General features: G+C 50.7%; 2 protein-coding genes across 5 annotated transcripts in view; both read right to left on the bottom strand.

The window, feature by feature from the left end:
• SCAMP3 (secretory carrier membrane protein 3) overlaps positions 1 to 2,715 on the bottom strand; it is a 6,874-nt gene extending 4,159 nt beyond the window's left edge. For 2 of the 3 annotated variants that reach the window (XM_011928329.1, XM_011928328.1), the window contains exons 1-4: positions 2,365 to 2,712; positions 1,936 to 2,013; positions 501 to 623; positions 294 to 414 (exon numbers count right to left, since the gene is read on the bottom strand). In XM_011928329.1, coding sequence (XP_011783719.1) covers positions 294 to 414; positions 501 to 623; positions 1,936 to 2,013; positions 2,365 to 2,430 — 388 coding nt within the window. In that variant the 5' untranslated portion in view covers positions 2,431 to 2,712. Of the gene's footprint in view, positions 1 to 293; positions 415 to 500; positions 624 to 1,935; positions 2,014 to 2,364 lie in introns of all 3 variants that reach the window. The other variant, XM_011928330.1, reaches the window with a different exon arrangement.
• A 425-nt stretch (positions 2,716 to 3,140) lies between these two features.
• CLK2 (CDC-like kinase 2) overlaps positions 3,141 to 10,027 on the bottom strand; it is a 10,670-nt gene continuing 3,783 nt past the window's right edge. The window contains exons 3-13 of one of the 2 annotated variants that reach the window (XM_011928327.1): positions 9,405 to 9,633; positions 8,624 to 8,708; positions 8,210 to 8,276; positions 7,936 to 8,052; positions 6,962 to 7,128; positions 6,096 to 6,190; positions 4,915 to 5,044; positions 4,735 to 4,817; positions 4,488 to 4,567; positions 4,217 to 4,307; positions 3,141 to 3,673 (exon numbers count right to left, since the gene is read on the bottom strand). In XM_011928327.1, the coding sequence (XP_011783717.1) occupies positions 3,491 to 3,673; positions 4,217 to 4,307; positions 4,488 to 4,567; positions 4,735 to 4,817; positions 4,915 to 5,044; positions 6,096 to 6,190; positions 6,962 to 7,128; positions 7,936 to 8,052; positions 8,210 to 8,276; positions 8,624 to 8,708; positions 9,405 to 9,633 (1,327 nt within the window). In that variant the 3' untranslated portion in view covers positions 3,141 to 3,490. Of the gene's footprint in view, positions 3,674 to 4,216; positions 4,308 to 4,487; positions 4,568 to 4,734; positions 4,818 to 4,914; positions 5,045 to 6,095; positions 6,191 to 6,961; positions 7,129 to 7,935; positions 8,053 to 8,209; positions 8,277 to 8,623; positions 8,712 to 9,404; positions 9,634 to 10,027 lie in introns of both variants that reach the window. The other variant, XM_011928326.1, reaches the window with a different exon arrangement.

Here is a 10,027-nt window from a genome sequence, read left to right on the forward strand (position 1 = left end):
TGGTCTCGATCTCCTGACCTCGTGATCCGCCCGTCTCGGCCTCCCAAAGTGCTGGGATTACAGGCTTGAGCCACCGCGCCCGGCCTTTTTTTTTTGTATTTTTAGTAGATACAGGGTTTCACCATGTTGGCCAGGATGGTCTTGATCTCTTGACCTCATGATCCGCCCACCTCAGCCTCCCAAAGTGCTGGGATTATAGGTGTGAGCCACTGTGGCCAGCCGAGCTCAGGCTCTTAAGACCTGTTTTTGCTCCTCCCAAACTCTCAGATGCTCTTCCCCACTCTACTACTTACTAGCTGTGCCCCCCAGGGCAGCATGCTGCAGCTCTCGCTCCCTTCGGTCCAACTCCTCTGCCTTCCGGTTGAGCTCCTCCTGTTTCTTTAGCAGTTCAGCTGTAGCTGCTGCAGCTGAGGCCTGCCCAGTGTGAGCAGACAGAGATGTGAGCCCTGGGCCCGAGGACTGGCCCTTCTCCCCAGCCCTCACCTGCACACCTCCTGTACCTGAGTGCTGTAGGAGCCATAGTTCTTAGGTTCTGTGGGGCTGAGCTTTCTCGAGGACTGCAAGGAGGGAGCTGAGGGTGGAGGCAATGGGGCAGGGGCTGGAGGCTCATAGGCTGGTGGTGGCTGTTGAGGAAAAGACCTTAGTGATCATCTAGTCCCTCATAACACAGGAATCTAGAGTCTGCTTGAATACCTTTAGACCCAGAACTCATGATGTGAGGAAGCAGCCTTTCCCCCATTTGTTAGGAAGCTGGTTCTTCTGTTGAATTTCTGTCAGAGAACCCTGTGATGACCTGTAGCGACCTTATCATCCCTCATATCCAATTCCTTAGCAAGGACTCACATCACTCGTCTACCACATCTCCCCATTTAACTGTGCTTTTTTTTCCCCCTTTTCTTCTGGGGATGGGGTGTGGGGGTCTCTCTCTGCCACCCAGGCTGGAGTGCAGTGGTGCAATTATCACTCACCGAAGCCTCAAACTCCTGGGCTCAAGCAGTCCTTCCATCCCAGCCTCCCAAGTAGCAAGGACTACAGGCATGTGCCACTACACCTAGCCAATGTTTTTTTTGAGACGGAGTCTCGCTCTGTCGCCCAGGCTGGAGTGCAGTGGCACGATCTCCACTCACTGCGAGCTCCACCGCCTCCCAGGTTCACGCCATTCTCCTGCCTGAGCCTCCCGAGAAGCTAGGACTACAGGTGCCGCCACCACATCCAGCTAATTTTATTTTTGTATTTTTAGTAGAGACGGGGTTTCACCGTGTTTGCCAGGATGGTCTCGATCTCCTGACCTCGTGATCCGCCTGCCTCGGCCTCCCAAAGTGCTGGGATTACAGGCGTGAGCCACCGCGCCCAGCCACCTAGCCAATTTTTAAAATGGTTCAAGAGATGGGGGTCTCACTGTTGCTCAGGATGGTCTCCATCAAATTCCTGGGCTCAAGCAATCCTCCCACCTCAGCCTCCCAAGTGGGATTATAAACTTGCACACCATGCTTGGCTCCCCTGCCCCCCCCTTTTTTTTCAAGTACCATGAAAACCCCTTAAATTCTTACAACTCACCATTTTCTAATCCAGTGGGACAAACAGGTGTAGTCCTCCTCATTCCTTGCTTTCAAACTGCACACCTAACCTAAACTCCAACGAGCCCCAACCTTTATTTTCTTCAAGAAAGCCTTCCCATACAGAACATTGGTTAAAGCCTTGCCAGCCTCCAGATGTTCCCAGGACTGACTTTTAGAGCTCAAACCATTCGGGTTGGTGGCCCTGGTGGCCCTAGAAGGATAAGGCATCCCATGGCTGACTAGCCTCTCTCAGGGAACTGAGATCACAGTGCCTCTTCCTTCCTGTGCATGCAGAAAAGTCCCCTGTACCCAGGCTGACTTGTCTCACTGGCAAACCCTCCCCTTCCTTGAATTCCTGTGCTCTCCAGTAACTCACCTCCCGGGTCTCAAAAGGGTTGTAGACGTCAAGAGTGGCATACTGCCGGCTGGGTCGGTGCTGGATCACAGCTGGGTCCTGAGGGCAGAGACCTGGGGCTCAGCTGGCGCCCGGTGCCACTTAGGGGAATTCCCAGGGGGCATTCCCAAACTGCCTGTGGCTCCAAGTACTGCACCTTCGGGGAAACGCCGTTGTCCCAGGACTGGGACAACATATACCTCGAATCCATCATCCAACACTGCCAGCATCAGCCCATTAAGGGGCAGGGCCCGCCCCCCAGAGTGCTCACTGGTCTAGAGTCGCTGTCACCCCACGTGGCGGCTCTTCCCAGGATCAAATGTCACGAATGGGGATACAAGGTAGCCCGACCCTACAGAACCGGGAAGAATCAACCTGACTGCCCAAAAGAGGCCGACCGGCGCGAGTCACCTGAAAGGGGTTGTCAAGCTCGCTGGGCTCGGCGAATGGGTTTCCGCCGTCTCTGCTCTGAGCCATGTTTGCAACTGCGACCTCCGCGGCCCTCTGCCCTCCACGCCCCTGCCGCAGCAGTGGCGGTAGTGGTAAACCTCAGAGTCCACTTCTCTCGCCTCAGTTCGCCCCGCTTCTCTGTGCACGGATTGGTTCCACCGACCGGAAAGGCCACAAGGATCCCCGCAGCAGCCGTGGGTTGCGCCTGCGTCTTGGCCAAAAGCTAAGACGGAAGTGCCCCCACGTGATATCTCTAACCCAGTGCCCACAACCAAGTACCGCCCCTCTTCTATGTGACTTCCTTCCACTAACGAACTACACTTCCCAGCAGGCCTCGCGTAGGAATGCGGCCTTCCTAGTCTCTCGAAATGGACGACGGGAGCCTTTTGACCGGCCCTGCCAAAACCCTAGGAGTCAGGTTAAGAACGTTTTCAACCTGGGTTTCTGGCTCTATACTGGCACGCGGCCCAATGACTCTAGGAGTCAGATCTTTTCCAACTCTCATGATTCCACATCCGAGAAGTGCCACCATGTAACACTTCTCTATTCTAATCTGAAAGAAATGCCCCACCCATCGCTACCCTCCCCTATAAGGTAGACAGGGGAAATAAACTGGTAGCCTGGCTCTGCTTAATTTTGGAGGGCAAGAAGGACTCCCTTCATACCCAAAATTCAAGAAAGTTTGCCAATCGTTTCATCCCTCCACCCCAGCATTCCCAAACCTCCAACTCCAGGGATGGGGGTCAAATGAAGCACGTTATTTTATTTCACAAAGACTGTACAAAATTCCTTATAAAACATTGGGTAGATGCCACCTGGTTACCTCACTCGGTCCCCATCCAACTCCGTATGAGGGGGCAGGTGAGGGTGGAAACTGTGTGGATGGAAGAGCATTATGTACAAGGCAGGGGTTGAAGTGATAGGTACAAGTTCTTTCGTATTTACACTATTTCACATATTCACAGGTATATAGACAGCCAGGAGGAAGGAGTGAACTCTGGCTCGTTCTCTTGTATAAAAAAGCACCAGTGTCCTGGACTGGACACCCACTGCTATAAAAGATGCAGGGGGGCCCAGGGCCTGATCGTCACCGACTGATATCCCGACTGGAGTCCCACAACTTGTTGGGTGGCTCAGCCCGAAGGCGGGTGAAGAAAGGATGCTGAAGGGCTTCACCCAAGGTCAGCCGCTTAGCTGGTTCATACTCTAGCATGCTTTCAATCAGATCGAAGAGCTGGTGGTGTTCCTCTGCCTCTGAGGTCAGATACCGCTGGTGGAGGAGGGCAGGAAAAGGTGAGGCAGGATGCCTTATAAACCCTGCCTTCTTCAAGACCCTACCTTTCATTCTTGGAGAACCAAGGCTCTGCTTGCAACCAATTTGAAGGCTACCTAACCACGACCACACCAGGACCAACGTTTCTGATATTACAGCTCAACCTACCTTCCCACTAGCACAATTACTCCATAATCTTTGAAAGTTCTTTCTACTTGTATATCCTTGTCAACTTCATGAATCTTCTTTAGTTCCTCATTAAAATGTAAGCTCTTCAAAGGTAGTTTATTCTTTTCTGTCTGACCTAAAGAATCCAGGACATTGCTTTGATCTCTGGTTGTCTCGAGGTTAGGCTGTCTAACCTCCTTCCCTCCACAAAACCACTCCCTCTTATGTTTCCTCTGTTGACCAAAGATGTCTTCTTTCAGCTTTCCTCCCCTCCTTTCCTAACCCTCTGGTTGTGAAGAGCATTCCAGGGGCAAACCACCCTAAGAAGTGACTTCTGGATGGTGGGCACTATTTATCCCGAGCCCGGCTCACCCGCAGCGGTTTGCAGTTCTCACGAACATAGCGCCCAGCTGATGTGTTCTCATCCCAATCCAGGCGACCCCGGTAAAAATATTTCTGCTTTCTAGAGGGGAAGGGGAAGTTGAGGAATCAGAAGGTCACCCTTGTTACAATTCCCTTATTTCCCCATCTGAAAGTAACTGAGGGGACAGGAGGCATCAAAGAAAAAAGAAAATGATGTGAAATAGACCAACTCTGTGGAGAGAAAAGGAAAAGGGTTAACTAGTGCCCACTCAAGGTTCACCTTGTCTTTCGGATCATCCGGGAAGGGATAGGACCCAATATCCTTTCCATCATGGCTAGATGCTCTCTGTTGTCATGGGTCTGGGAAACAAAAACAGAACTGAGCATGGGACTGAAAAGGGCATGCTGAGGACCAGCTGCCAGGAAGGTGGGCAATGTGGAGAACTGAGTAGGCAGGTCCTCAGCAGACAACAAAGCAACCAGGTAGAAGAATGCCAGGTGGTCAAGTAAGATATCCCATCACTTACCTGGAAGAGGGTGAATCCCACATAGTACTCAAAGATGATGCAGCCTATACTCCACACATCACAAGGCTGTGACCAGCCCAACTCTGGGTGAGAATGGGAGGGAAAAGGTGTTATGAGGCTTAGGTGGCCCCACCCTCACCACATCATCTCACACACTTGGACAGCCTTGCCCTCCCTTACCAAGGATGACCTCTGGTGCTCGGTAATGGCGAGTGGAGACAATGGTGCTATGGTGCTCATGGTCAAAGGTGGCACTGCCAAAGTCTACCACCCGCACAGCTGTGCTCTTCACACTGCGCTCATCTCGCTTCTAGGAGCAGAGGAGGAACAGGATGAACCTCTGCACCCAGACTGAGATTCCACCAGTATTCTCTACTGTGCTTCTGAGCCTTAAAAAAGCTACTGTGATCTCCTGCCTGGCCCCACAAGCCCTGGGAAATTTCCTGTTTTACAGCTTCCACCACATCCAGCGTAATACTTTTAGAAGTAGGGGAGCAAACGGATTAAGAAATGATTCTAGAACAGCGTGCACGTCTGTAAGCATCTGAAGACTACAGCCAAGTGCCGGATATACAGTTATTCTGAAAACATGTAACATGTAGCAAATGGGTTTTTCTGAAAAAAATGTAACATGTAGCAAAGGGGTTTCTCTGAAAATATATAACATGAGGCAAAGGGGTCAAGGGAGGGGAGAGCTTCTTTTTTTTTTTTTTTGGGAGAGCTTCTTTAGGTCTGAGATCTCCATCATCTCCAGTTAGTCGAGGGAGCCAAGCTTTCCTACCTCACAGAAATATACATCTCAAAAAAGAAGTCCAGGCCAGGCGCTGTGGCTCACACCTGTAATCCCAGCATTTTGAGAGCCCGAGACAGGCGGAGGTTAGGGGTTCGAGACCAGCCTGGCCAACATGGCAAAACCCCATCTCTACTAAAAACACAAAAACTAGCCAGGCATGGTGGCGGGTGCCTGTAATCCCAGCTACTCCAGAGGCTGAGGCAGGAGAATCACTTAAACCTGGAAGGTAGAGGTTGCAGTAAGCCAAGATTATACCAGCGCACATCAGCTTGGGCAACAGAGCAAGACTCCGTCTCAAATAAATAAATCAGTCAGTCAGTCCAAAAAGAACCTTAAAAATTTTCACTCTACTGGAAAGTTATGTGAAGTCCCCTGTACAAGTTATCTCCCAATTTAAGTCTTAAGAGATCTCTCCCTTTCAACCTATCTAGTTTTACCCAGTTGGAACCAGACAGGGAGAAAATGTGGGAGGACAAAATAAAAAGGGAGAAAAGAAAGGGCTCGGCAGAAGGCAAAGTGGCCCAGCTGCCTACCCCCAGTAACCAAGGGCAGACCCTATCCATCTTACCTTCTCTAGGTTGTAGGTGAGCTCATAGTCTGAATTCACAAACAGAATATTTTCAGGCTTGAGGTCTGTATGTGTCAGCTTGTTATCATGGAGGACTGTAGGGGAGAAGGCCAGGTCAGGCTTGGTGCAGGTGGCCAGAGCTAACTGGTATCAGCTGACCCCAGGCCTGGTTACCTAGGGCAAAGCCAGTGAGGAGACAGGTCCAGAATCATGAGAGGGCTGCTTTCTGCTCTACGTCTAAATGGAATGCCTGGTCTAAGAAGCTCTGCTCTATCTACAATAAGATACATATGTATCTCAACTGATGTTAAAAAAAAAACAACTTTGCTTTGAGTTATAGTGTATATACACTTTGACATGTGTCTAGCTGGCATTATGTGAACTCAGTTCTGTGAAACTGTATTGTTTTGATGACTCCAGAGGAATAATGTACTTCTTTGAATTCCCCACCTTGCCCCTTAGCTGAACTACATACTCTGTGTTCACATCTGCTTTGCTTTGAATGAACATCTCATCCTAGACAAATGTAAGCCTTTAGCCTAAGGAGTGTATTTTTGTCTCTTTATGTTTGCTGTCTGACTGATGCTTTCCCAAGAAGAGGAGGAAAGGAAAAGGGGAGGGTAATTAAGTGCTTTGATTCCAAAGGCTTTCTCTTCTAGCTGCTGCTAGGTTAGGTGTAGAGTAAGAACAGTGACGATAAAGACATTAGTCAAGGAGTTAAGTCAGAAGACATTTCAAGATGACAGTAAAAGAACTGCAGATAACAGAGAGCTGACTGTTTAGGGGCTTCACCAGTGCACAACCGACAGAGAGATCCAATGAAAGGAGGGGATGCCCGAGAGTCCATTTCAGCCCACCCCACTCACACTTGACAGCCTGGCACAGCTGGAAGGCCATGTGGCGCACTTGGTGGATGGGGTAGGGCAGGTAGTTGTTGTCTTTGAGGAAATCGAAGGTGCTAAGGCCCAGAAGCTCAAAGGAGATACACATGTGGCCATGGTAGTCAAACCAGTCAAACATCTGGACACAGAGGCTGAGAAGAGATGGGGGAAGGGGGATTATCTGATGAGCTCTCATCTGCCCATCAGCCCTCCAACAAGGAGGTACTTCATAGCTGTTGATTCCACATACTTGTGTAAAACCATGCCAGTTAATACTAACACCAAAATTCAGTTCAGCTAGGGAATAGCCTCTGCAAGACCCAAGAAGAATGGTACTACTTGCCAAGTTTCAAAATATCTTCCTGCATCATTTTAAATAGTTCAAAAAACTATTTACTGAAGAGCTGTTGAGTGCCAAGTTCCAAACACTACAGATCCTGGATCATCAAACTATCCATCCTAAACCCCAACCCCAGCCCAACTCCTGATACTCATTCACCACCAGCTACCACTGGGCTCCTGTTTATACCTACTGGCCTCATATCTTGGCTTAATGTCCTTATTCCATTTTTGGACTGTGAATGTATGTGAACAAAATATTACTGCATAAATGTCTGTGGCCTTACCAGCATAGTTCTACTTATAAACGCTTAATTCGTTGTTCGATGAGGCTGATGCTCAGACCTAGGGCTATGTCCAGTGTGTATCTACAGAACCCGTTCTGGGCTGGGCTCAAACAAGGAGCAATCTAACTTCCCTGAAAACAAGGGGAGTGGATTAAGGCATGTCATAGGCCCCCGCATTCCTACTCTGATGTTCTACTACTCTAACATGATGAACAGAAGATGAATGGATGAGAAGGTCTAGGATTCCCCTGTCTACCTAAACCAGATCTAGAAGTCTCTCCTGAGTAGGGGTTGGGCCTGCCAGCCTCCCTGCATATTTTCTTGCTTGCTTACTTCTTGTTGTCAGGGTCTTTCTCGTTTATTTTCTCCAGCACGTTGATCTCAAGTCGAGCTGCTTCCTTGTACTTCTCCACATTCTTAATGATCTTCAGGGCAACTCGAGCCCCACCCCTGTAAGTTGGCAGGAGAGGCTTTTGCTGGGTTCTCAAGAATGTCTCAAAATGAACAGGGGACTAAGAAATCCTACCTTACGTTAATTAGCAAAATAGCCCCATATAACCCCCACCATCTCTTTATCCCCACATAGTAGGGAGGGACTGACAGTTACCTGCGATGATCAACACATTGTACAACTCGGCCGAAGGTTCCCTCTCCTAAGGTGCTAACGATTTCATCTGAAATGAAAGAGAGCAGGGTCGGGGAGAGGGAGGGAGAGAAGGTGGGGAATGAGCTGAGTTGGAAGAAAAATGGGGACAGCGACTGGGGTGGAGATGAAGGAAGGGGAACAGATACAGATGGTCACAGGGGAAGAAAACCCCTGCGTGATTCCCACCACCTTTAACCCAGGGGCCGTGAGAGCTGGGAGTGGACAACAGAGGTCAATTCTCAACAGCAACTCAAACCACCCAGATAAACAACACCACTGAGAAAAGGCAAGAGGCTGTGACTCAGGTTGGCTTGGGACGTTAGGATGGCTATGGGACCATTACAGGCTATAGGATTGTTACGATTTGGCTTGTACATCGCTCTTGTAGCCAGTCCCCGACGTGGTAGATGAGGTGGCCCTCAGCGTCGTCCTCTACACTCTTGGCTCTCCGGCTGCTGTGCTGCTGTCGGGGGGCAGGGGGGGTCGGAGCAAGCCAGGTGTCGGAGCGGGGGCCGGAGGGAGGCGGGGTGGGTGGTAGAGGGGTCACCGGTCACAGGCGCCCAGCCAGGGGGGACAGACGATGATGGGGGACAGTGGAAGGGAACACGTCAGATGCAGTAAGGTGGATCGGTGTGAGAAGAGAGAGCGGCGCATAATCCCAAGTCCCCAAACCCAAAACAGGAACAGGGAGAGGCATAGGCAGAGCAGGGAAGTGGTGTTGTTGCCAATGTCACCCACAACCCCATGCTCTACACAATGCCCTTCCGGGCAGATACAGATCTCCCCTTGCCCCCACCCAAGCCCGCCTGCCAAGGGGGCTACAGAGCCCAGGGCTTGGGGGAAAAAGGCAGTTCACAAGCAAGGTCCCCATTAAAGAGTGGAGGCCGCTGGGGCAGAGAAGCTGCTCCCAACACAATAAGCCCAACATGCCAGGGAGAGCACTGGGGGTCACAAATGCTCCGTGCCCATCCATCTCCAAAGCAGATTCCAGGGCCCTTCAAGAGTCGGAGAGCTCCTAAGAGGGTAGGCAAACTCAGTGCCCACCTCAGTGTTCATGCCCCAATGTTCAGCTGAGAACAAGGATACTTCTCACTTACCAGAGTCCTAGAGGGCCTGCAGAAGAGTGGGGAGAGGAAGGGCCTGGGCTGGCACTCACCGAAGATGAGCGGCTAAATGTCCGGCTGCGCCTCCTCCGCCGTCTGTGCTTCCTCCGGCTGCTGCGCTGGCTGCGGTAACTGCTGTTTTCCCGCTGATATTCATAGGAATGACGATAGTCTGTGTCATAGTAGGCGTCTCCCCGATCCCGGCTATAATCGTTGCGTCTGTAGCTGCCACAGTATCGCCGGTCATACACCCTCCGGTCGGATGAACGATCATCGTAACTGCTGTTGGATAACAAAAACCAATTAGGCGTATCTGTTCAGACCACATTCCCTACCATATCCTGTGACAAGGTCTTGCCTTAGTGAGGACAAATAGTAATGCTAGAAAACTGTTCTCGGCTGGGTGCGGTGGCTCAAGCCTGTAATTCTAGCACTCTGGGAGGCTGAGATGGGCAGATCACAAGGTCAGGAGATCAAGACCATCCTGGCTAACACAGTGAAACCGCATCTCTACTAAAAAATAAAAAAAACTGGCCGGGCGCGGTGGCTCAAGCCTGTAATCCCAGCACTTTGGGAGGCCGAGACGGGCGGATCACGAGGTCAGGGGATCGAGACCACCCTGGCTAACACTGTGAAACCCCGTCTCTACTAAAAAATACAAAAATCTGGCCGGGCG

Source organism: Colobus angolensis, unplaced genomic scaffold (assembly GCF_000951035.1).
Source record: "Colobus angolensis palliatus isolate OR3802 unplaced genomic scaffold, Cang.pa_1.0 Scaffold77, whole genome shotgun sequence".
NCBI classification, from domain to species: domain Eukaryota; kingdom Metazoa; phylum Chordata; class Mammalia; order Primates; family Cercopithecidae; genus Colobus; species Colobus angolensis.